The 25,907-nt window shown below is 55.6% G+C and overlaps 1 protein-coding gene across 1 annotated transcript in view; it reads right to left on the reverse strand.

Annotated features, from left to right (window-relative positions):
* Positions 1–25,907, reverse strand: part of LOC139702647 (uncharacterized) — an 80,460-nt gene that overhangs the window by 48,980 nt on the left and 5,573 nt on the right. The window contains exons 4-18 of the mRNA XM_071604176.1: positions 25,279–25,533; positions 24,885–25,151; positions 24,121–24,241; positions 23,131–23,183; positions 22,753–22,784; positions 22,213–22,254; positions 21,888–21,952; positions 14,789–14,886; positions 13,576–13,935; positions 9,549–9,827; positions 8,779–9,033; positions 8,385–8,651; positions 7,588–7,742; positions 6,255–6,286; positions 5,717–5,758 (exon numbers count right to left, since the gene is read on the reverse strand). Of these exons, the coding sequence (XP_071460277.1) occupies positions 5,717–5,758; positions 6,255–6,286; positions 7,588–7,742; positions 8,385–8,651; positions 8,779–9,033; positions 9,549–9,827; positions 13,576–13,935; positions 14,789–14,886; positions 21,888–21,952; positions 22,213–22,254; positions 22,753–22,784; positions 23,131–23,183; positions 24,121–24,241; positions 24,885–25,151; positions 25,279–25,533 (2,323 nt within the window). The remainder of the gene's footprint in view (positions 1–5,716; positions 5,759–6,254; positions 6,287–7,587; positions 7,743–8,384; positions 8,652–8,778; positions 9,034–9,548; positions 9,828–13,575; positions 13,936–14,788; positions 14,887–21,887; positions 21,953–22,212; positions 22,255–22,752; positions 22,785–23,130; positions 23,184–24,120; positions 24,242–24,884; positions 25,152–25,278; positions 25,534–25,907) is intronic.

Below are 25,907 nucleotides of genomic sequence, written 5' to 3' on the forward strand. Positions count from 1 at the left end.
TCACTGATGTGTGGCTACAGACCCTTGGGAAGCCCTCAGTGCTGTGGAGGTTCAGGCAGCCATGTGGCTGTACCTTGAATCACTTCTTCTCCAGGGACTTCAAGTGATTAGTAGTGACAAGCCCCAGTCAGTCTCTGCCCTCTTACACTCAGTTCTTCTGCCAAGAAGGGGAGGATTTTAAATGCTGAGTTGTTACTGGAGGTTGTTGTAGACACTGTTGATTGTCACAGCTGGGGACGGGTCCTACTGGACTTAGTAGGTACAATTCCAGATGGTGTTTGACACCCCACAGCACACAGCCCCACAAGGATGACCAGCCCCAGTGTCAGTGGAGAGAAGGGAGCCCTGCTCTGCGCCCTTGCCCGACCTTCCCAGAGCCTCCCCTCCCCCTGCTTCTTCCCACACCTCACTCCCCTCCAACCCCCTCCCATTGCATATTCACTTCCATTCTCTGAAGGTGCCCTTTGCCCAAGGTCAGCCCTCACCTGCCCTCTCTGGGGGCCTCTGTTCGTGCCTGGCAGGAGTGTCCACTAGAGGGCGTGCGCGCTCTTCCCTGAGCTCAGGGGAGCCTTGATGTCCTCTGAGACCAGTGCAGCTGCTCTTCCTACCCCAGCCCCAGTCCTGGGTGGAGCTGAGGATTTGCTCTAGAGGGAGCTCCTGGGACAGGTACCTGGGACAGGGACCCCAGGGAAGAACCTCACGTAGGAGGTTTGTGCACCTGGACTGGTGACCCAGAACCAATGCCAGAGACTAGGTCATTTGGAGGAGGAATGTCTTAGACTCAGTGGCTGGACACTCAGGAACCTGATGCCCCTGCCTGTGTGGCCACTGGGGGAAATGTCTGTGAGCCTGTGTCCCTCAAGGCTATGTCCTGGGATTTTTGTAAATAGGTGTCAGCAGGGCTGCTGTGGAACATTCTAGACTGGACCTTCTACAATGGAAGATGAGTCCTCCCAGGTATCCTCACTGGAAGAATCAGGAGGGATGTGACAGTCACCAGGCACAGATGCCCATCAGGGCCTGAGGGAGCAGAAGGTCTCTGGGTCTCATTGTCACCCCTGAGTGGGAACCAGGGTGTGTTGTCCTGCCCACTCACCTCAGCAGGAGCCATTGCTGGTTGTCTGTAGGGAACTGGGCTTCCCACCACCCCCTTGCAGGGAACCTTCCCCTAGAGTCAGACAGTGGAGGAAGCAGGTGAGTTAGGAGATGGAGGTGGGAGCTCTTGGTTGATGGGCAGCCAGGAGACGCCCAGGCTCTGAGTGCTGCAGCTGACAGTGGTCAGAGTGGTCCTCTGGGAATCCAGCCTTGTCCCTGCAAATGTTCAGGAACTTCCCACCTCTGTGCTCCTAGTTCCCTTCCTGAGCTCCTCGCCACAGCCACCCTCACAGCTGAGGCTCTGGGTCCTATACCAGCACTTTGTCCCCATCTCACTGTGCAGCTCTGTGTGGCTGCCCACCTCTCTCCTACCCCAGGTCTTCTGAGTGGCTGCCTTACACCCCTGTCCACACCAGGGTAAAAGCCCAGCTGAAGGCAGAGTCCTTCCTGGTGGGCTGAGGGTCCAGCAATGGGGGCCCCTGAGTCCTGATTATCAGTGAGTCACCTCGAGGTGGCAGCAGCTGAGCAGAGCTGGAGAGAGAGACTGGGGTGGGTGGGACCCAGGAATGACTGCACTTGCTAGTGCAGATGGCAGGTGGCTTGTGCTGTGGGAACAGGGAATTTAATGGGAAATGTGAGGTGTTTTCTTGTTTTTTAGATTTTGGAGTTTGGAGCTGCAGGTTCCCCTGAATGTCCCTCCAACCTCAGTGCTATGCATGCACGGCACAGACTTCAGGTTCCACACTCTGATGCAGGTTGGTACTGGGAGCACCATCAGCCTGGCCCAGGGGACCCTATGCATGTGCAGCTGTGCAGACAGATGTGCTCTCTGTTGGGAGTAGTGCTCCTTCCTCCCTGGGCCTCCTGATCCCAGCTTCCTGAAGCCCCAGCCTCCTGGCAGACCCAGCAATCACCCCCCAGAGGGAACTTCAGGCCTGGTTGTGCAAGGGCAGGTGACCTGTGTCCTAGGAAGAGGTTTGGCAATGGGAGACAGGTGACCCTGGGCTCTGCTGCTCTTGGGGAAAGAGATCGGGGAAAGCTTTTCTCTCCATTTGTTGGTGCAGCTGTGCCTCAGGCTTGCCCATGTCCTCTGTGGGTGGCCTCTGTCCTCTGTCCTCTTGTGGTCACCCTGCTTTTCCCCATGAGTGATGGAGGCAGGAGGGGACTACAAGGGACCCATGGCCAAGCAGGTTTCTCCCAGGAACAGAGGCTCAGGGCTCCCCACATGGGACTCTCCAGGCTCCATGGTGATGGGACAGAGGGTCTCCTCCCTGATCAGGATGTGCACTACAGCCTGTCTCCATCAGGGACAGCAGGCATGTGAGGTGGAGCCCACAGGGCCATTGGTGCCCAGGTGAAAATCAGGCGACTTCTCCACCTCCATCTCCAGCCAAGGCCACACTCCTGTCTCAAAAGAATCCCAAGGCTGAATGTGACTGTGAGGCCCATTGTTGCCCCTGAAGGTCATGAGGAGACCCATGGCCATTGTCAGGGACTCTAGCAGGGATGCTGCCTAGGGTCCAAATGGTGACAGTTGGCCCTGACACTGGGCACAGGTGGCTCTGACCTACAGGCTATAGGAGAGGTCCTGTTCACCTTGGGTCCCCAGGGTGCCTGACACCCAGTGCAGGGTGAGTCTAGGGAGAGGACAGGGGTTGTCCTGAGGACTCCTGCTCAGAGTCGGGAGAACTTTGCAAACAAGGATGGGCAGCCTCAGGAGGAGCCAACTGTCCTAAGGTTTCAAAAGAAGGACATGGAGGTGTCTCTTGAAGAAGATCACAACCAGGATGGTGCACTGTTAGGAATCCATGGGACGCCCTTGCCTTCTGACTTTTGGTTGGAGTTGTTCTCTATTTATTTTCCCTGAGAGTCGAAGGCATGTGGGAGGCTTTTCCTGTCTGGCTGGTCCCACAAATGTCCAAACTGAGAGAGGGACTCCTACAGACCCCGTGATGAGCACCCAAGGCTGGCAGTGCGCAGGGAGGGGCTGGGAGGGTCTAGGAGGGCTGTCCCCTCTCTGTGCAGGTCAGGGAGGTGGAGGGGAGCAGGAGGCTGAGGAGTGTGGCTGAGGCAGGGCACAGGCAGGTTTGGGTTCCCTGGGGGGGTGGAGGGGACCCCGGCCACAATGCAAAAGCAGCACCTGCTGTCACAGGGAGAGAGCAGCAAGTAGATTGCTATTCTGGCTGCAGCTGGCCTGGGAATGACCTCTGGGACATATGGTGAGGCCAGCTGTATTGTATGTGTCTGTTCCTTTCACAGGTATGAGGAGGGATGGGACCAAGTGTTTCCTTGACAGTCAAATTTCCTAGTGGCTGCTACTGCCCCAGCGCCTCTCCCTGTAGAGGGTCAGGAGGGACCTGAAGCTGTGTTTTGGACCCAGGGCTGGTTTCACAGACACCCTGTGGGGCCCAGTGCCCTCAGGGAGGGAGGAGAGGGACTAGGGTGCTCCTGCATGCTGAAGCCTCAGGTGTCCCACCGGGTGAGTCTGCTCAGACACCTGCCTTGGGGGCAAATGTCAGAGCTGGGTGGCTGTCACTGACCTGAAGATGATGTGGGGGCAGGTGTTCAGGAGCTCAGAGCACATGGCTCCTGAAGAGGGGAGGGTCTCAGGAGCTGAGCAGGTTGACCTGGTGAAAATGGGAAGGACTGCTGGAGAGTCAGCCCCTCATCTGCCCCTGTCAGGGTCTGAGGCTGTGTCCAGGGAGAAACACTGGGCACAGGGACAGGGTACAGAGGATCCTGGGGATGCTCAGATGCAGAAGGTGAAGAGGAATCCACCCTATCCATGTCAGGGAGACTCCCCTGAGTGCACAGGTGACTCTTCCACTGGGCAACCTGGGGTGGGGGGTGAGTGGGACCTGACATGACACTGCCTCAGCATGACACTTCCTGGAGGGCTTGGCTTGACACAGTTTCCCAGGGCCTTGTGTGTGGCTCAGGGAGCAGGATGCGGTGCTCAGGGTGAGCTCCAGCTGGTGTGGTTCCCAGGACAGGACCTGGGGGAAAAGTTTCCACGAGCTTTTAAGATGCTTTTAAGTTTTTCAGGGGACTTGTGTTCCTGCGCACACCCAGAAGAGCCTCCAGAAGAATGCAGCTCAGGACACCTTGACTCTGCTGTTTCCTGCCACTGTGTGGGAGCCAGTCTGTGGCAGCTGCACCACGAAACCAATAAAAGAGAAGTCATCATGTGTGACCTGATGCTATGTTCATGCAGGACGAGCCTCACTAGAGCTGAGTCACAGTGGAATCTCTGAGGATGACTTCCTACTTCTCATGTCAGGACAGACAACTCTCAGGCATCAGCAGAGTGTCCCCTAATCTTTACTAAATTTACCTCTAATTTCCAGGAATGTAGTGGCCTGATCTACATGAACCTACATGAGAAGGTCCCCTGCCCAGCCTTCAGGGAAGGAGTCAGAGCAGTGACCACGTGTATCAAGGAGGCTGTAGAGCACATCCTGGTCAGGGAGGAGACCCTCTGTCCCATCACCCTGGAGCCTGGAGAGCCCCATGTGGGGAGCCCTGAGCCTCTGCCCTGGGTGCTGGAGTGTGCAGAGGAGGCTGGTTCCAGAGAGACCAGGCAGGGCAGAGTGGACGGTGATGGGAGGGCAGGGCTGGAGCCTCGGGCAGGGCCTGAGGCCCTTGCTCAGGGCCTGAGTATGGATCTGGCCCTGTCCCCTGATTACTCTGACAGTCTCTGTCCCTGTCCCAGCAGAGGTGAAGATGTGCTGAGTACTGGCCTTTGAGTAGGAAAGAAACCAGTGGCCACATCTAGCCACCCTGGGTCCCTGGAGTGTGAGGGCCACTGAGTGCTCTGCTGGCTGCAGGGCCTTGGGACCCTCACCCTTCCCTGTGGACAGACCCCACCTTTGCCCTGGCTCCACCTCCCAGCTCCTGTCTCCCAGGAAGAGAAACCCTGTGGGAGCAACTTAGAGACCACGATTCCCCTGCGTGACACAGGAGAGAGCTGACCTGGAACTTGAGGAGAGTGTCTGCCAAGAGACGTTCCCACAGGAACCAAAAAAGCAAAGGAGGGAAGGGGGTCTTTATTCAGCGCCTTCCCAGGTGACCCACAGGGCCCTTCCCTCTCCCTGAAGCCCCTGCTCCTGGGCACAGGCAGCCTAGTGCTGGCCATTCAGAGCCCAGGGCAGCCTGTGTCTCTAGAATCCCCAGGGACCCCTCCCCCTCTAGGTTCCAGAGTCCTATAGGGTCAGGCTCCACCTCTGTCCCATCACCCAGCATCTGGGGTCTAGCAGGACACTCCCTCAGCCCACATGGAGCATCGTGTGGTGGAAACTAAGAATCCACATGAGCCTTGTGGTCGACCCAGCAATAGATGTCCAGGTCAGGGTTTAGCAATTCCTGAAAAAGAACAAAGAGGCCTCTGACCCTTCTGAACCAGGGGACCATGAACTCCTAGGCCCTGGCCCACCTGGGATTGCTCTGTCCGTGTGTCTGTCTGGGCTCAGAGGCTCCTGTTCCCAGGCCCCCCCCCATCCCCTGCTCACCACCCCCTGATCCCATTTTGGCTGCTGTTTCCTGGCAAGATCAGGAAGGTGTGGGGAGGGGCATCTCTTGGGTAGGCCCTAGACTGTGGGCAAGGGTCATCACCCACACTCACCTGGTAGATGGGGACAGCAGCTCTGTTGCCAGGAGGTGGGGCCTGGCAGGGAGGGAGATTGGAAATCAGGGTCAGCAAGGGAGGATCATCAAGGCTGAGACTCCAGTGAGCAGGTGCTGGGTGGTGCCTGGAAGGTTCTGGTCTCTGACAGGCCAGAGCTTACTCCCTGTGTCTGATTAGCCCTTTCTTCTCAGGAGGTACCAGCTCTGGGTCCTGAGCACCAGCCTCCACTTCAGGACAGACACCCCAGTTTCTGTCCAGACTATGGTCCCCATCATTAACCCAGGACCACTGATAGAAGCTCCCAGCACCCACTCTGCACCAGGGCTCCCCTGAGATGGCAGGAAGTAGGGTGGGCTGAAGACAGAGTGATGATGGTCCTGTCCCTGAGAGTGGCCAAGTCTCTGGCCAGGGCCAGGCTAACCTTGTCCTGGTCCAACATGAGTGGGGCTGTCTGTGCTGTGTGGGGGTTGACAGTGCCCCTGCCCTGAGACTGCAGAGCTAGTCCCCTGTGTAGAGATAACTGGGGGGGACTTACCAGGGAGGTGGAAGTGTCAGAGGGACCTTGGCCTGGGGACAGAGACAAGAGTTAGCAGTAGTGTGAAGAGGGCTGGGCCCCTTCTGCAGGTAGGGCTGGGGGACCTCAACTATCAGAGTGTCAAGGGGACAGCATGTCCTGGGAGAGACCCTTTTGCTCTTGTAGTGGTCCAAAGAACCAAGGAACATGAGGAGGAGACCAGATGCCACAAGTCTGGGCTGGCTTTACCAGGTGGGTCCTCTGTTGTGTTTGATGACAGGGATCCTTGAATCCCCAGTGTAAACATTCAACCCTGGACGTGTGGTTGTGGGCAACAGTGGACACTGTGGGGCTGGCCTAGGGGCTCCCAGTCACCCTCAGGCTGAGGGGACACTTACCGGGTCTTGATGCTGGGGTGCGGTGGTCTCTGAGGCCAAGCTGGACGCTGGCCCTAGGAAAAGTCGATCTTATTTATGAGGGTCATGGACTGGGGCGAGATTGGGGATGAGGAGGGTACCCCATTTCCAAGGAGGGTGTGAAACCTTCCTCTTCCCATCAGGTCTGGTACCAGGGGGCCCAGGAGAGGGGAGGGGAGGAAAGGCCTTAAGAAGACACTGCTGCCCTGGGCCAAAGTGAAAGACCCTCCCAGGTGCAGACCCAGGAGAACGTTGCCTGAGGGACCCAGAAAATGGACTGAAATTGAGGAAGGAATTAAAGCAGGAGAGTTTGACTGAGTGGAAGGATGCATGCCATGGGGGTGGGGACAGGGAAGCAGGGTCACCACGTAGGCAAGACGTTTGGGAACCACGTGCATCTTGAAAATCCCTGACCCCCATTGGTGATCCTGCTGTGGAGGACCCTCTGCTCAGGCCAGGAGATGAGGTGATGTGACAGTGGCCTTTTGTGCTCTCCGCCCACCTGACCAGGAGACAGAGAACTTTCCAGGACACACGACTGGCTGGGCCCTGGGATCTCACCTCACACATCAGGGGCCTTGGGTCACACAGGAGGTGTGGAGAGTGGACCCACCTTCCTCTCCAGGCCCCAGACCTTGCCCTGAGTGACCTGGGACAGGACCCCTCATACACATAGCTCAGCCCTCTCTTGGTGTGGGTGCAAATACTGCAGGACGTGCCGTTTTTAAACCCTAGTCTAGGGAGGGACACCAGCGCTGTGGGGACAGGTCCTGGTGACCAATGTGCAGAGGAGGCAGCTCTTGAGCAATCCGCCCAGAGCCAGCAGATGGTGAGGGACGGGGGGTGGCTGGGTGAGAGGGGAGGGTCCCCGGGAAGTGGGGAGGTCGGAGTCAGGCCAGAGTCTGAGGATGGTCTCCTTCCCTCAGGCCTGGGGTCACCTGGGGTGGGATCAGGTGGGGGAAGCCTGGGTAACTTCCAGTTCTTGTGTGGAGCAGGAAACACCCCAGAGCAGCCAGCAGAGCCACCCCGACCAGGACCCCAGTCACGATGCCAGCCACGGCCCCCACAGGGAGGCCTGGGGTCCTCTCTTGTGCTGAAAGAGAAGAGAAAGGGGCTGAAGGGCAGGTCTTCAGGGGAACCAGCTGGGCCCTGCAGGGGCCCACAGAGGGTGGAAGGAAATGGCACCAAGGTCCCAGTGCAGTTTGTCATGTCGTCACCATGTCCTCCTGACTCTCTGCTTCTGGTGATTTCCTCACGTTTGGTTTTGAAACCTGCATGTGCTCTAGCCTGACCCTCTCCACACGCAGCTGGGCCACATCCTGCTCATGCTCCTGTTAAGGTCTCTTCCTCTTCTCTTTTATTTTAATATATTTCTTAGATGTTGAAGGTCCTTTATTTTACTCATTAGTTTGTTTGATGCTGAGAATTGCACCCAGGTTCTCACACAGGCCGGGCAAGTGCTCTACCACTGAGCCACACCCCACCCCCCTCTTCCTCTTTTCTTCCTTCCCATCACAGGACAGTGTCAGTGGGCAGCCCTCACAGACTGTCTAGCCCAGGCCTAGCCTCGGGTACAGATCAGAACCAAGGTGACATCAAGGCACCTAATTTCTACGTAGTCAACCACATACTCTCCAAGCTCTGGCATCTACCCCATGCTCATGGCTGGTGCCATATGATGGCCCTTGACAGTGAAATATATGACGGAAGAACTGGTGGCACGGGGGCCACTCACAGATCACAGCCAGTCTGTAGCGGTCACTCCTGGTGGAACTGACGGGGTTGGAGACCTCACACTGATACTCCCCTGCATCCTCCTGTCTGACGGGGTCTATGCTGAGGGTCCTGTGGTCCGGGGACAGCTGCATCCTGTCTGTGAGCTGCAGAGTCTGGCTATTGAAGATCCACGTGATGGAGATTCCAGGGTCATCTGAGAAGCAGGTCATGGCCACAGAGTGTGGTTCTGTGTTGGTGGCTCTGAGGGAGGGCTGGGCCACAAGCCCTGTGGAAAAACAGCAAGGGGCTGACTGAGAGTGGGCCTCAGGCTAGGAAGTAACTTCTTCCATGTTGTTTCCAGAAAAATCAAGACTCCACACAGCACTCGATACTGTGCTCCAGGGTCCACTTACCAGAGACAGCAATATTCTTGGTTGTGGTCCTATTGAGGTTAGTGACAGAGTTATGGGCGACACACACATAGGATCCACTCTTATTTGTAGAGAGGTTGGGGATTGAGAGCTCTTGGGTGTATTCCAGGGGCCTCCCATTGAAAGACCAAGAGTACTGAGCAGGCGGGTTAGAGTCTGTGTGGCAGGAGAGGTTGAGATTTGTCTCTGGACGGAAATGTGAGTCTGGGGGGTTTATGATGGGGGCATCAGGACCATCTGGAGCAAACAGAATAAAGCCACATGTAATGTCATCAGAGGGAAGGGGAAGTTCCTATACTGTAGAAGACCACAATATAACTACTGATCCATGTCACGACCTTGTTTCTTTCTTTTTTTTTTTTTTTAAGTCACAACTAGGCTGGGGAGTACAGTGGTACAGCACCTGCCCAGCATGCAAGAGGCCCTGGGTTCAAATCCCAGCACCATACACACTCACAGAAAGTCTCAACCAAACCCCCTTGGTTCACTGAAATTAATCTGTGACATTCCCCTGCTTCTCAGTTCCAGGTGGCTGACCCCAGGCCTCCCCAGGGAACCGCAAGCCCTCTCCTCCTATTCATGGCCCAAGGCTGGGCCTGCCTGGATATGCCTGGAGCAAATGGCACAGCCCATCCAGGTGCCCAGGAGAGAGGGTCTGTGTACTTGGACCCGAGAGGGACTAAGTGGCCCAGCCTCAGACCCTGTGTATTTGAGTTCACAGCCAGGGTAATGGAGGAATAGAAGTTACTCACAGGAAATATTCAGGGTGAGTAGGTCACTGTGGTTGGCACTCACTGGGTTCTGGGTTTCACACTCATAGGGTCCTGTGTCATTCCTTGTGACATTGAATAAAATGAGAGTCCTGGTGTTGTTGGACAGCTTCAGCCTGTCACCATCTGGGATCATCTGATTGTTTATCTTCCACAGGTAGCTCCCATAATTAATCTCAGGTTCACACGTTAATGCTAGAGAGTCCTCACCCTCCATGGGTTGGGAGTTGTTGATTGTGATGTTGGGTTTGGGTAATTTCTCTGTGCAGACAACAAACAGAGGATTACCCTGTGATCCCTGCAAAGGTGTCCTTCCACCTGAGCTGCCTCTCACCTCCCATCAACCTGAGTCCTGAAGAACCAGGCAGAGTGGGTATCCTGGGCAGATGCAGGAGGACCTGAGGGATCAGAGGAGGTGGGCCCCCCTGGGCTGTGTCTGGGAGAAGCACAGAGTTTCTCACAGGTGCACTTAATTGCAGAGTTTGGTCCTGGACAGACCCAGGACTGGGAGTTAGAAACCCCGTGTCTCTGCTGGTCCTTGCTGGCCCTGGCTGGCCTTGAGACACAGAGTCCCTCCAGCTACATGGACTCCAGGGCTCGGCCCACGTGTGTGTCCTCTGAGCCTTTGGTCCTCAAGGCCATCCTAGACATGGGTCATAGTGGGACACCCCATTGTGCCTAAACCCCAAGAAGACCCCACAGCCTGATGTGAGAATGGGGTGTGTGAACAGAAATCCCACACTAGGAGACCAGGGGGCATTCAGTTTGGTGGTCATCGTGGGGCCACAAGGGGGCAGTTCTGCTCAGGTGTTTCCTGGTGACTGACAGGAGCCAGTGACACCTGAAAGGCAAAGCATGAGTCCAAAGAATGCTCTAGGGTGAGGGGGACAGACAAGGTTTAGAGCAGAATCATGTTCCTGTCCTTGGTCTTTACATCCCTTCTCCCCCTGCAGAGAGCAGGTGAGGCATGTGGAATGGTCCGGAGAGACCAGTGGATGGTTCCTAACACATTAGCACTAAGAGGTGGAAGAGGGGACCAGGACCTTGCTGAAAACAGGGCGCTCGTGGGCTTGTGTGTGGCAGACCTGGGGTAGAAATGGGGGATGTTAAAGTTTTCCCATATGGGAAAATAGTTTTTAATACCCAGGATGTAAGACTCCTTTCTGAAAGAAATATTTCTCTAAGGAGCACAATGTCTTAGATTGAGCTCTGAAGTCCTGAGGGGTCATATTATGACCCAAGGCAGATGCTAAAGTCAGTTTGAAACCAGCAGCCTCCTGAGTAAGGAGACACCTGTGGGTCCTGGTGGAGGACTGAACTGGTCAGAGGGGACATCTGAGGGTCTCTGTTATGTAAAATGAGGCACAACACCAAACTCAGAGAAGTATTATTGATCATGTTAATCAATCTAGAAGTCTATGTTCCCAATTGCTATGGAGACTCAGGGAAAGTGGGAAGCACCTGACACAGGCCTGTGGAATGCCTTCTTCCTGTTCTTTTCACCCCAGGAAGTGCAGTGAGATCATCAAATCGATCCAAATCAGAGCCTAGAGCCTAATGTAAATGACCGTGGCTGGAGCATCACACCATGTGGGGACAGACCTCCCTTGTGGTGAAGGTGTCCTCCTGAGGACACAGGCACATATGGAATAGACAGTTAGCCCCTGAGACAGCACCCTTCAGTCCAGCTCCCCCTTGGGGAAGGTCCTGGGAGTCACTGGAGGAGCATGAGCCCCACTTAGGGACCAGGATGGAGCCACCAGTCATCTGGGTGTAAGTAGCCTGGGACCTAGGGGCTTGCCGCCCTTCCTGCCTGTGCCCCCCTCGCTGAGTCAGTGCAGAGAGTAGATGGAGGAGATGCTCAGGCCTGTGTCCTGGCCTATTTCACATGTCATTGTCATGGAAGGAAAGAGCCCTGGAAGGGACACAGTGGAGGCTCCTTCATAGTCGGGGATATTGCCCCTGATGCAGCCTGACAGGGACACCTGCCTAGACTGTTTCTGTGCCCTTTACTATGGCCATGAGGGGGCCAGGCCCCAGGTGTTAGCAGGAAGTGGACAGGACAGATGGCCATTAGTGCAGGAGGGAAGGGCATGGCTCATTGTGCAGGGCAGGGCCAGTCCTGCCTGAATGAGAAGGAGGGAGAGGACGGACAGGCAGGAGCAAGACAGCCAGAATCGCCATGGCAGGGAGCAGTGGGGGTACAGTGACTTAAAGCCCCAGGTCCAAGAGCCTCATGGCCACCTCAGAACTGACCCAGGGCCACCCTGAAGACCCTCCACAGCCCGGCCACCCAAGGGCATCCTGTGATGTGGCTCCTGGGTGGCCTCAGGAGAGGTGGTTGGTGGGATGGAGCAAGAGCCTCAGCCTCCAGGAGGGACAGGGAGCAGGTGGCAGAACCCCCTGGGATTGCACATGCAGGTTCCAGGCTCCGAAGGGGTTCAGGGCCATTCATTCATGATCCCTCCCCCCCTTATCCCAAAACCATTGAGAGTTGGCCACACACTGGGCCCTGTGCTGGCTGCAGGGTCCAGTGGGGAGAGAGAAAGGAAAGTCCTGTTCCTTACGCTCCAGAGGGCTGGGCTGGTGGCGCACACCTATAATCCCAGTGGCTCAGGAGGCTGAGACAGGAGGATCATGAGTTCAAAGCCAGCCTCAGCAATGGTCAGGCTAAAGCAACTCAGTGATACCCTATCTCTAAATAAAATACAAAACAGGGCTGGGATGTAGCTCAGTGGTCGAGTGCCCCTGAGTTCAATCCCTGGTACCCCCATTCCCCCACTCTCCCCAGAACAGAAAGAAAAAAACACCTTATGCCACAGAGGGAGTGACACCCAACACACCAGGAAACAGGAGACTTCAAGTTCAGTGAGGGAGAGTGTGGACCAGCTGGGGGAGGGGGAGGCCTGGACATTCTGTTGAGGCAGGTAATTTGGTTTCAGGGTAAAAATTGATTATCCTCCATTTGCTCTCACTCCCAGACCAGATTGTCCCCTCCAGCTGCCAGTGCCCTGAGCCAATGACTGGTCTCTGGTCCACAGACGCCTAATAGGCCCTCAACATGCAGAGCACGGGGCTCTGGCTACACAGTGACATGCACCACTGACCTGCCACGCATGGTCTGTGTTCCCTGTGCCTCAGTTTCGCTTTATTGGATACATGGGAAGTGGTGTCTGGTTCACCATGTTGTCTCTAAGTTAACCTTGAAATCCTCACAGTAACCTGACCTTGGTTTAGAGGAGCTGCCCCCAAAGAAACAGCCCCTACTCTGATCTGCCTCCCAGTGAGAGCACCCTGGGCTGGTCCCGGGAGGACCAGGAGCTCCAGGGGCATCTCTTTCCTCTGTTCCTCCCCTTGGGGACATGGACCTTCCTGTGGAGCCTCATAGAGGTCCACCAGGGCACCTGATTGGCCTGAGGCACCTGTCCCTCTGTGCTCACCACACCTAGTCCCAGGAGAAGGAGATGCCCAGGTGCCCAGATGTGGCTCCTGGGACTGTGCCCTGGCTGGTGACCACCTCCAGGAGCTACCAGATCAGGTAGCCAGTAAATCATTGCTCCCCAGCGGCCCTCAACAGGAAGCCAAACTCCAACCCTGGCCACATGTCCTCAGGGTCACCTGGAGCCAGGAGCCTGGGACAGAGGTCTGGGGCATGGCTTCCTGGGCTGACCTTCTCTGTGAGGACTCCAGGGCCCTCAGGCCAGGCCTGACTCAGTCCTGCAGGGTCTTTCTCAGGGCCATGCTCCTGGGAAGGACATAGGGGCTGGGCTGAGACTGCTCTGCCTGGGCCGAGTCTCCCACCAGACCACCCTGCTCTCTGCCAGTGGATTCTGGCAGAGGAGTCGTCTCTTCTGAATTCTGTTTGCACTGCGTGTGTCCTGCACTAAATGCTCCAACTCCACTGTGGGGACGTTATGCACAGGAGGAGGTAGGCAGACCAGGTCTTGGGGTCCTGTGTGTGCAGTGGAGTTGACCCCTCCACCACCCAGAGGGCTGGGGCATCACTCACCATGTACATGGAACTCTCCAGTTGCTGCTTCACTAGCCAAATCGGCAGTTGTGGCTTGTAGGGTGTAGAATCCTGTGTCCTCCTGTGTCACATTCACAAACAGCAGGGACCCATTTGGGTATATTGTCTCACGACCACTGAATGCAGGGCCTTGGGTAGCTGAGTGTGTGAGATTCGAGTAGGATACAATTAGACGGCTTCGGTCTGTTATTTGCCCTCTGTACCATTGGTAGCCTGCAGTGGTCTTCGACACATTGTGGACAAGTAGAAGAACGTCTCTCCCTTCAGCAACATCGAAAGGCACTGGTACAATAGTGAGCAGGGCAGTGGGGTGCGGGTTCCATAAGGTTAACAGTGAGACTAGGAGGGAAGAGAGAGAAATCCATCATACTGGGATCTTGTACTGGGTGGAAAGTTGGGACCCAGGTCCTCAGCAGGAGTCCTCACTCCTCAGCCTTGGGGTGTGTGGTGTGTGCGTGTGTCCCTGGTCAAGGCCAGCAGCATGACCTCCATTCCTTCAGGACCCCTGTACCTGTCATCCCCTCTTGGGAACAATTTCCCCAGGTGTCTGCAAGGCTGGCCCCTCAGTGCCCTCAGATCCCTGCTCACACCCAGGACACCTGGGCACCCACCTCCCCTGACCACCTCCTTACAGACCCCAGGTCTTCCCTGTGGACATTTCCCTGCTCTCTGCCCTCCTAGATCTACACAGCACCTGGCCTCACCTGCAGATCTCCCTCTGGCCTGGCTTCCTGCCCTCTAGAGAGGAAGCTCCAGGAGGCAGAGACTAGTCTGTCCCTTGTTGTAGCCCAGGGCCTGGACCAGGCTCAGCCTCCTGTGGATGAGTGAAGCAGGGTCCCCACCCTGAGGGTCCAGGTGTCTGTGTGCCAATGTCTGAGGCTGGTGGCTGCAGAGAGTGTCCACTGCTCAAGTTGCCTTTCTATTTGGAGAGTGGCCCTGACAGAGCTGTTAACACTGATTTTCAAAATATAATGGCCCCTGGTGAGTAACTTGGGGAAGAGCACCCCTGAGCTTTCTGACCCGCGTCATCTGTTCCTGTTGGTGAGCTTCTGTCTTCTGTGTTCTGTTCCCAATAGGTTCCCAATGGGACAGAGTGAAGCCCTGTGTCCCCTGTGAGGGTCGTGTCCTCCCAGGGGCACCAGCAAGACTGTGCTCCACCTCCCGCCCTCCTCAGGGAACTGTCCCCTCTTACCTGCCAGCAGGACCCCCTGCCAGGGGATGCCCCCTCTGCAGGGACAGGCTGAGGGGGGCTGCATGGTCCCTGCTGCTCTGTCCCCTCTGTGGAAGGAGCTTCACTGAGACCCGCTGGGAAGCCCAGGTCCAGGCCACTCAGCCCTGCTGCCTGCTCCTCTCTGAGCTCAGCCTCCTCCCAGGGCAGGAGCACTTTCCTGGGTCACAGGGCTGGGGGCAGGGTCTCTGTGGAGGAACCTCTCTGTCCCCTCCCTCTCAGTCCTGCCTCCTGTCCCTTCTGCTTTCCCTGTTGGGTTTCACTACTGCATGCCACACCCTGAGGAGCAAGGCAGGTGGGGACGCTGTCCCCTGAGAGAAGTGGCTCACCCAGCACTGGCCTCAGCTGTGTCCTGGCCTCAGGGCTCTCAGCACCACCCAGGGAGCCCCTGGGGTCCCCTCACCCCTGGGCATGTTTCCTTTATGATAGAGAATCCCATTTGGCCCACGTCTTCCCCATGTTCTCCAAAGTTCTGGGAAGGTGGATTACTCCCAGGAGGACGAGGACAGCTTGGCTCTGGAGGCTAGAATGGGCCCCACTGACGTATGACAGGTACAGGGACCTGCCCTCTATCTCTAGTGTCACCAGCCCAGCCTCAGAGACCCAGACTCTAGTGTCTCAGAGTAAGCTTCAGGGCCTGGTGTGTAGGGGCAGGTGACCTGTGTCCTGGGAAGGGAGGTTGTGACAATGAGAATCAGGTGACCCTGGGGTCTGCTGCCCTTGGGAGAGATTTCAGGGACAGCTTTGCTCTCCATTTGTTGGTGCAGCTGAGGCTCAGGCCTGCCCATGCCTTCCTTGGGTGGCCTGTGTCCTCTACCTAGTGATTTTCCTGTGGTCCCCCTGACTTTTTCCATGGGTGATACCTAGAGGCAAAGGCCTGCTCAGAGACCCCTGGCAGTGCAAGGTCCTCACAGACCCAGGAAGGAGTGGGGGTGGGAGCCGAGCAGGTTCGTGGAAGGCACCCTGGTCTATTGGGGATGGAAATCAGGCCACATTTCCACCTCCTGAGCCAAAGCCTGGTCCAAGTTTCAGAATCCTTTTGCCAAGTGTTGACTGTGAGTCTCATGTCGCCCCCTGGTGGTCACGAGGAGAACTATGGTCAGTGTCAGGGACTGTAGCAGGGATGCTGTCCAGGGTCCAAATAGTGAGAGCTGATCCTGTCCCTGGGCACAGGTGGCCCTGACCTACTGGCTGCAGAGTGGGTCCAATTTACTGAGTGTCCCCAGGATACCTGACTCTGTCCAGTGCAGGGTGAGTCTAGGGAGAGGACGGGAGCTGTCCTGGGGACTCCTGCTCCAGAGTAGGGAGGACTGGGCCCCCAGGGGATGGGCAGCCTCAGGAGGGGCCATCTGTGCCTGAGGGTTCAAAGGAAGGACATGGGGAGGTGTCTCCTGAGGCTTTAGGGGGCAAGCACTGGCTTTATGAGGTATGTTTGCAGTTGGCTGGTGTCGTGTGAGTATTATGGAGATTATCTGGCCAGATACATGACACAGTCTCTCATCCCAGCTGTTCAGGAGGCTGAGGCAGGAGGATTGCTAGTTTGAGGCCAGACCATGCAAATTTAGTTTGACTTTGTCTCAAAATAAAAAAAAATGTAATGTAGTTCAGTTTTAGAGTGGTCCTGGGGACAATCCCTAGTCCCTTTCACCTTTCTGTCTGTCTGTCTGTCTGTCTGTCTCTCTCTCTCTCTCTCTCTCTCTCTCTCTCTCACACACACACACACACTCAGCAGAGTGTGTGTATTTTACACATGTTTCCTAAAAACTTTTCATAGTGTAATACTTATTACAAAAATGTGCTCTATTAACCCTTTTAACTGTAGAAATACATGCCATGAGTCCATTTGAATATACAATGACTACTATTTACAGAATTTTTTCATCACCTGCACTAAAACTCTGACCATTAAGTTATCACATCTCAGGACTCTCTAACCTCGGGTAACCTTGAATCTATTTCCTGTCTCTATGAATTTGCCTATTCCAGATATTTAATATAAATGAAATTATACAACCACATACCATTTTGCTTCTTGTTTAGTCATGTTTTCAGGTTTACCTAGGTTGTAATGTGCATCAGAACTTTATTTTTCATGGCTAATGAATAATCCAGCATATTTGTAAGCCATGTTTTTTATGTATTCCTCTGTTGATGGGCACAGGGTTGTTTCCACACCTGCCTGTTGTGAAGAATGGTGTGGCGAGCCTTAGCCTGGGGGAGCTATTGGAGTCCCTGTTTCCCATCCTGTGGGCACGTGCCCAGCCATGGGAGTGCTGGGTGGATGGGCTTCTGCCTGGCTCTGGCAGGAAGTGCCCAAGTGTTCTCCACTGTGACTGCAGCTCTTCAGAGTCCCTGGGGAATGTAGGAAGGTGTGGAGTGAGATGTCATTGTGATTTTGATTTGGTTCCTTAGTGACTGATGACACTGAGCATCTTGTCATGTGCTTATTGGCCACTGGAACATCTCTGGAGACAGGCCTTGCAAGCCCTTTGCCCTCCCCCCTTCTCTTTCACTGCTGGGGATTGATCTGAGGGGCGCTGTACCTCTGAGCTACACCCCCAGCCTTTACATGTATTTATTTATTTTTGTTTTGGGACAGGTGCCCAGGCTGGCTTCAAACTTGAGAATCTCGTGTCTTAGACACCTGGGATTACAGATGCCCAGGACTGTGCAAGGGTCCTTGGCGTATTCTAAATTTAGGTTATTCTTTGGTTGCAGATTTATACCCATTTATTATATAATCTAGACATGAAATCCATATCACAAGTATATTTGCAAATATTTTCTTCTATTCTTTACTTTTTGTTAAACTCATGCCACATTTGGTTTATAAATAATTTTAACAAAAGCATATGGGTCCATACTCGTTTACAAAACAAGTTCAGTCTTTTATGGTAAATACTTTTACTGTTTTAAAAAATTAATTCATTTTCTTATTTGAACATCTTTACAAGTAAGGATTCATTCTCCTGCATCCTGCTTGTTGGAAGGTAATGTTGAGGATCAGATCACAGGCTTCCTCTTCCCAGTGTGCACAGAGCTCCCCATGTCCATGATGTCATAGACCCAGCAGGTGTCACTGATGTGTGGCTACAGACCCTTGGGAAGCCCACAGTGCTGTGGAGGTTCAGGCAGCCATGTGGCTGTACCTTGAATCACTTCTTCTCCAGGGACTTCAAGTGATTAGTAGTGACAAGCCCCAGTCAGTCTCTGCCCTCTTACACTCAGTTCTTCTGCCAAGAAGGGGAGGATTTTAAATGCTGAGTTGTTACTGGAGGTTGTTGTAGACACTGTTGATAGTCACAGCTGGGGACGGGTCCTACTGGACTTAGTAGGTACAATTCCAGATGGTGTTTGACACCCCACAGCACACAGCCCCACAAGGATGACCAGCCCCAGTGTCAGTGGAGAGAAGGGAGCCCTGCTCTGCGCCCTTGCCCGACCTTCCCAGAGCCTCCCCTCCCCCTGCTTCTTCCCACCCCTCACTCCCCTCCAACCCCCTCCCATTGCATATTCACTTCCATTCTCTGAAGGTGCCCTTTGCCCAAGGTCAGCCCTCACCTGCCCTCTCTGGGGGCCTCTGTTCGTGCCTGGCAGGAGTGTCCACTAGAGGGCGTGCGTGCTCTTCCCTGAGCTCAGGGGAACCTTGATGTCCTCTGAGACCAGTGCAGCTGCTCTTCCTACCCCAGCCCCAGTCCTGGGTGGAGCTGCGGATTTGCTCTAGAGGGAGCTCCTGGGACAGGTACCTGGGACAGGGACCCCAGGGAAGAACCTCACGTAGGAGGTTTGTGCACCTGGACTGGTGACCCAGAACCAACACCAGAGCCTAGGTCATTTGGAGGAGGAATGTCTTAGACTCAGTGGCTGGACACTCAGGAACCTGATGCCCCTGCCTGTGTGGCCACTGGGGGAAATGTCTGTGAGCCTGTGTCCCTCAAGGCTATGTCCTGGGATTTTTGTAAATAGGTGTCAGCAGGGCTGCTGTGGAACATTCTAGACTGGACCTTCTACAATGGAAGATGAGTCCTCCCAGGTATCCTCACTGGAAGAATCAGGAGAGATGTGACAGTCACCAGGCACAGATGCCCATCAGGGCCTGAGGGAGCAGAAGGTCTCTGGGTCTCATTGTCACCCCTGAGTGGGAACCAGGGTGTGTTGTCCTGCCCACTACCTCAGCAGGAGCCATTGCTGGTTGTCTGTAGGGAACTGGGCTTCCCACCACGCCCTTGCAGGGAACCTTCCCCTAGAGTCAGACAGTGGAGGAAGGCAGGTGAGTTAGGAGATGGAGGTGGGAGCTCTTGGTTGATGGGCAGCCAGGAGACGCCCAGGCTCTGAGTGCTGCAGCTGACAGTGGTCAGAGTGGTCCTCTGGGAATCCAGCCTTGTCCCTGCAAATGTTCAGGAACTTCCCACCTCTGTGCTCCTCAGTTCCCTTCCTGAGCTCCTAGCCACAGCCACCCTCACAGCTGAGGCCCTGGGTCCTACACCAGCACTTTGTCCCCATCTCACTGTGCAGCTCTGGGTGGCTGCCCACCTCTCTCCTACCCCAGGTCTTCTGAGTGGCTGTCCTAACACCACTGTCCCCATAAGGGTAAATGCCTTCAGACTTTTGGTTGGAGTTGTTCTGTATTTATTTTCCCTGAGAGTCGAAGGCATGTGGGAGGCTTTTGCTGTCGGTCTGGTCCCACAAATGTCCAAACTGAGAGAGGGACTCCTACAGACCCCGTGATGAGCACCCAAGGCTGGCAGTGCCCAGGGAGGGGTTGGGAGGGGCTAGGAGGGCTGTCCCCTCTCTGTGCAGGTCAGGGAAGTGGAGGGGAGCAGGAGGCTGAGGAGTGTGGCTGAGGCAGGGCATAGGCAGGTTTGGGTTCCCTGGGGGGGTGGAGGGGACCCCGGCCACATTGCAAAAGCAGCACCTGCTGTCACAGGAGAGAGCAGCAAGTAGATTGCTGTTCTGGCTGCAGCTGGCCTGGGAATGACCTCTGGGACATATGGTGAGGCCAGCTGTATTGTATGTGTCTGTTCCTTTCACAGGTATGAGGAGGGATGGGACCAAGTGTTTCCTTGACAGTCAAATTTCCTAGTGGCTGCTACTGCCCCAGCGCCTCTCCCTGTAGAGGGTCAGGAGGGACCTGAAGCTGTGTTTTGGACCCAGGGCTGGTTTCACAGACACCCTGTGGGGCCTGCTGCCCTCTGGGAGGGAGGAGAGGGACTAGGGTGCTCCTGCATGCTGAAGCCTCAGGTGCGTCACCGGGTGAGTCTGCTCAGACACCTGCTGTGGGTGAGGATGTCAGAGCTGGGTGGCTGTCACTGACCTGAAGATGATGTGGGGGCAGGTGTTCAGGAGCTCAGAGCACATGGCTCCTGTAGAGGGGAGGGTCTCAGGAGCTGAGCAGGTTGACCTGGTGAAAATGAGAAGGACTGCTGGAGAGTCAGCCCCTCATCTGCCCCTGTCAGGGTCTGAGGCTGTGTCCAGGGAGAAACACTGGGCACAGGGACAGGGTACAGAGGACCCTGGGGATGCTCAGATGCAGAAGGTGAAGAGGAATCCACCCCATCCATGTCAGGGAGACTCCCCTGAGTGCACAGGTGACTCTTCCACTGGGCAACCTGGGGGGTGAGTGGGACCTGACATGACACTGCCTCAGCATGACACTGCCTGTAGGGCTTGGCTTGACAGTTTCCCAGGGGCTTGTGTGTGGCTCAGGGAGCAGGATGCGGTGCTCCGGGGGAACTCCAGCTGGTGTGGTTCCCAGGACAGGACCTGGGGGAAAAGATTCCACGAGCTTTTAAGATGCTTTTAAGTTTTTCAGGGGACTTGTGTTCCTGCGCACACCCAGAAGAGCCTCCAGAAGAATGCAGTTCAGGACACCTTGACTCTGCTGTTTCCTGTCACTGTGTGGGAGCCAGTCTGTGGCAGCTGCACCACGAAACCAAGAAAAGAGAAGTCATCGTGTGTGACCTGATGCTATGTTCATGCAGGACGAGCCTCACTAGAGCTGAGTCACAGTGGAATCTCTGAGGATGACTCCCTACTTCTCATGTCAGGACAGACAACTCTCAGGCATCAGCAGAGTGTCCCCTAATCTTTACTAAATTTACCTCTAATTTCCAGGAATGTAGAGGCCTGATCTACATGAACCTACATGAGAATGTCCCCTGCCCAGCCTTCAGGGAAGGAGTCAGAGCAGTGACCACGTGTATCAAGGAGGCTGTAGAGCACATCCTGGTCAGGGAGGAGACCCTCTGTCCCATCACCATGGAGCCTGGAGAGCCCCATGTGGGGAGCCCTGAGCCTCTGCCCTGTGTGCTGGAGTGTGCAGAGGAGGCTGGTCCCAGGGAGACCAGGCAGGGCAGAGGGGAAGGTGATGGGAGGGCAGGCTGGAGCCTCGGGCAGGGCCTGAGGCCCTTGTTCAGGACCTGAGTCTGGGTCTGGCCCTGTCCCCTGATTACTCTGACAGTCTCTGTCCCTGTCCCAGCAGAGGTGAAGATGTCCTGAGTACTGGCCTTTGAGTAGGAAAGAAACCAGTGGCCACATCTAGCCACCCTGGGTCCCTGGAGTGTGAGGGCCACTGAGTGCTCTGCTGGCTGCAGGGCCTTGGGACCCTCACCCTTCCCTGTGGACAGACCTGACCTTTACCCTGGCTCCACCTCCCAGCTCCTGTCTGCCAGGAAGAGAAACCCTGTGGGAACAACTTAGAGACCACAGTTCCCCTGCGTGACACAGGAGAGAGCTGACCTGGAACTTGAGGGGAGTGTCTGCCAAGAGACTTTCCCATATGAACCAAAAGAGCAAAGGAGGGAAGGGGGTCTTTATTCAGCGCCTTCCCAGGTGACCCACAGGGCCCTTCCCTCTCCCTGAAGCCCCTGCTCCTGGGCACAGGCAGCCTAGTGCTGGCCATTCAGAGCCCAGGGCAGCCTGTGTCTCTAGAATCCCCAGGGACCCCTCCCCCTCTAGGTTCCAGAGTCCTATAGGGTCAGGCTCCACCTCTGTCCCATCACCCAGCATCTGGGGTCTAGCAGGACCCTCCCTCAGCCCACATGGAGCATCGTGTGGTGGAAACTAAGAAGCCACATCAGCCTTGTGGTCGACCCGGCAGTAGATGTCCAGGTCAGGGTTTAGCAATTCCTGAAAAAGAACAAAGAGGCCTCTGACCCTTCTGAACCAGGGGACCATGAACTCCTAGGCCCTGGCCCACCTGGGATTGCTCTGTCCGTGTGTCTGTCTGGGCTCAGAGGCTCCTGTTCCCAGGCCCCCCCCCCATCCCCTGCTCACCACCCCCTGATCCCATTTTGGCTGCTGTTTCCTGGCAAGATCAGGAAGGTGTGGGGAGGGGCATCTCTTGGGTAGGCCCTAGACTGTGGGCAAGGGTCATCACCCACACTCACCTGGTAGATGGGGACAGCAGCTCTGTGGCCAGGAGGTGGGGCCTGGCAGGGAGGGAGATTGGAAATCAGGGTCAGCAAAGGGAGGATCATCAAGGCTGAGACTCCAGTGAGCAGGTGCTGGGTGGTGCCTGGAAGGTTCTGGTCTCTGACAGGCCAGAGCTTACTCCCTGTGTCTGATTAGCCCTTTCTTCTCAGGAGTTACCAGCTCTGGGTCCTGAGCACCAGCCTCCATTTCTGGACAGACACCCCAGTTTCTGTCCAGACTAAGGTCCCCATCATTAACCCAGGGCCACTGATAGAAGCTCCCAACACCCATTCTGCACCAGGACTCCCCTGAGATGGCAGAAAGTAGGGTGGGCTGAGGACAGAGCGATGGTGGTCCTGTCCCTGAGAGTGGCCAAGTCTCTGGCCAGGGCCAGGCTAACCTTGTCCTGGTCCAACGTGAGTGGGGCTGTCTGTGCTGTACTGGGGGTTGACAGTGCCCCTGCCCTGAGACTGCAGAGCTAGTCCCCTGTGTAGAGATAACTGGGGGGGACTTACCAGGGAGGTGGAAGTGTCAGAGGGACCTTGGCCTGGGGACAGAGACAAGAGTTAGCAGTAGCGTGAGGAGGGCTGGGCCCCTTCTGCAGGTAGGGCTGGGGGACCTCAACTATCAGAGTGTCAGGGGAGACAGCATGTCCTGGGAGAGACCCTTTTGCCCTTGTAGTGGTCCAAAGAGCCAAGGAACATGAGGAGGAGACCAGATGCCACAAGTCTGGGCTGGCTTTACCAGGTGGGTCCCCTGTTGTGTTTGATGACAGGGATCCTGGAATCCCCAGTGTAAACATTCAACCCTGGACGTGTGGTTGTGGGCAAGAGTGGACACTGTGGGGCTGGCCTAGGGGCTCCCAGTCACCCTCAGGCTGAGGGGACACTTACCAGGTCTTGATGCTGGGGTGCGGTGGTCTCTGAGGCCAAGCTGGACGCTGGCCCTAGGAAAAGTCGATCTTATTTATGAGGGTCATAGACTGGGGCGAGATTGGGGATGAGGAGGGTACCCCATTTCCAAGGAGGGTGTGAAACCTTCCTCTCCCCATCAGGTCTGGGTACCAGGGGGCCCAGGAGAGGGGAGCAGAGGAAAGGCCTTAAGAAGACACTGCTGCCCTGGGCCAAGGTGAAAGACCCTCCCAGGTGCAGACCCAGGAGAACGTTGGCTGAGGGACCCAGAAAATGGACTGAAATTGAGGAAGAATTAAAGCAGGAGAGTTTGACTGAGTGGAAGGATGCATGCCATGGGGGTGGGGACAGGGAAGCAGGGTCACCACGTAGGCAAGACCTTTGGGAACCACGTGCATCTTGAAAATCCCTGACCCCCATTGGTGACCCTGCTGTGGAGGACCCTCTGCTAGGCCAGGAGATGAGGTGATGTGACAGTGGCCTTTTGTGCTCTCCGCCCACCTGACCAGGAGACAGAGAACTTTCCAGGACACACTACTGGCTGGGCCCTGGGATCTCACCTCACACATCAGGGGCCTTGGGTCACACAGGAGGTGTGGAGAGTGGACCCACCTTCCTCTCCAGGCCCCAGACCTTGCCCTGAGTGACCTGGGACAGGACCCCTCATACACATAGCTCAGCCCTCTCTTGGTGTGGGGGCAAATACTGCAGGACGTGCCATTTTTGAACCCTAGTCTAGGGAGGGACACCAGCGCTGTGGGGACAGGTCCTGGTGACCAATGTGCAGAGGAGGCAGCTGTTGAGCAATGAGCCCAGGGCCAGCAGCTGGTGAGGGACGGGGGGTGGCTGGGGTGAGAGGGGAGGGTCCCCAGGAATTGGGGAGGTCGGGGTCAGGCCAGAGTCTGAGGATGGTCTCCTTCCCTCAGGCCTGGGGTCACCTAGGGTGGGATCAGGTGGGGGAAGCCTGGGTACCTTCCAGTTCTTGTGTGGAGCAGGAAACACCCCAGAGCAGCCAGCAGAGCCACCCCGACCAGGACCCCAGTCACGATGCCAGCCACGGCCCCCACAGGGAGGCCTGGGGTCCTCTCTTCTGCTGAAAGAGAAGAGAAAGGGGCTGAAGGGCAGGTCTTCAGGGGAACCAGCTGGGCCCTGCAGGGGGCCACAGAGGGTGGAAGGAAATGGCACCAAGGTCCCAGTGCAGTTTGTCATGTCGTCACCATGTCCTCCTGACTCTCTGCTTCTGGCGATTTCTTCACGTTTGGTTTTGAAACCTGCATGTGCTCTAGCCTGACCCTCTCCACACGGAGCTGGGCGACATCCTGCTCATGCTCCTGTTAAGGTCTCTTCCTCTTCTCTTTTATTTTAATATATATTTTTTAGATGTTGAAGGACCTTTATTTAATTCATTTGTTTGTTTGATGCTGAGAATTGAACCCAGGTTCTCACACAGGCCGGGCAAGTGCTCTACCACTGAGCCCCACCCCACCCTCTCTTCCTCTTTTCTTCCTTCCCATCACAGGACAGTGTCAGTGGGCAGCCCTCACAGACTGTCTAGCCCAGGCCTAGCCTTGGGTACAGATCAGAACCAAGGTGACATCAAGGCACCTAATTTCTACGTAGTCAACCACATACTCTCCAAGCTCTGGCATCTACCCCATGCTCATGGCTGGTGCCATATGATGGCCCTTGACAGTGAAATATATGACAGAATCACTGGTGGCTCGGGGGCCACTCACAGATCACAGCCAGTCTGTAGCGCTCACTCCTGGTGGAACTGGCGAGGTTGGAGGCCTCACACTGATACTCCCCTGCATCCTCCTGTCTGACAGGGTCTATGCTGAGGGTCCTGTGGTCCGGGGACAGCTGCATCCTGTCTGTGAGCTGCAGAGTCTGGCTATTGAAGATCCACATGATGGAGATTCCAGGGTCATCTGAGAAGCAGGTCATGGCCACAGAGTGTGGTTCTGTGTTGGTGGCTCTGAGGGAGGGCTGGGCCACAAGCCCTGTGGAAAAACAGCAAGGGGCTGACTGAGAGTGGGCCTCAGGCTAGGAAGTAACTTCTTCCATGTTGTTTCCAGAAAAATCAAGACTCCACACAGCACTCGATACTGTGCTCCAGGGTCCACTTACCAGAGACAGCAATATTCTTGGTTGTGGTCCTATTGAGGTTAGTGACAGAGTTATGGGCGACACACACATGGAATCCACTCTTATTTGTAGAGAGGTTGGGGATTGAGAGCTCTTGGGTGTATTCCAGGGGCCTCCCATTGAAAGACCAAGAGTACTGAGCAGGCGGGTTAGAGTCTGTGTGGCAGGAGAGGTTGAGATTTGTCCCTGGACGGAAATGTGAGTCTGGGGGATTTATGATGGGGGCATCCGGGCCATCTGGAGCAAACAGAATAAAGCCACATGTAATGTCATCAGAGGGAAGGGGAAGTTCCTAGACTGTAGAAGACCACAATATAACTACTGATCCATGTCACAACCTTGTTTCTTTTTTTTTTTTTTAAGTCACAATTAGGCTGGGGAGTACAGTTGTACAGCACCTGCCCAGCATGCAAGAGGCCCTGGGTTCAAATCCCAGCACCATACACACTCACAGAAAGTCTCATCCAAACCTCCTTGGTTCACTGAAATTAATCTGTGACATTCCCCTGCTTCTCAGTTCCAGGTGGCTGACCCCAGGCCTCCCCAGGGAACCGCAAGCCCTCTCCTTCTATTCATGGGCCAAGGCTGGGCCTGCCTGGATATGCCTGGAG

This window comes from Marmota flaviventris, chromosome 18, assembly GCF_047511675.1.
Source record: "Marmota flaviventris isolate mMarFla1 chromosome 18, mMarFla1.hap1, whole genome shotgun sequence".
In the NCBI taxonomy this organism is placed as follows: domain Eukaryota; kingdom Metazoa; phylum Chordata; class Mammalia; order Rodentia; family Sciuridae; genus Marmota; species Marmota flaviventris.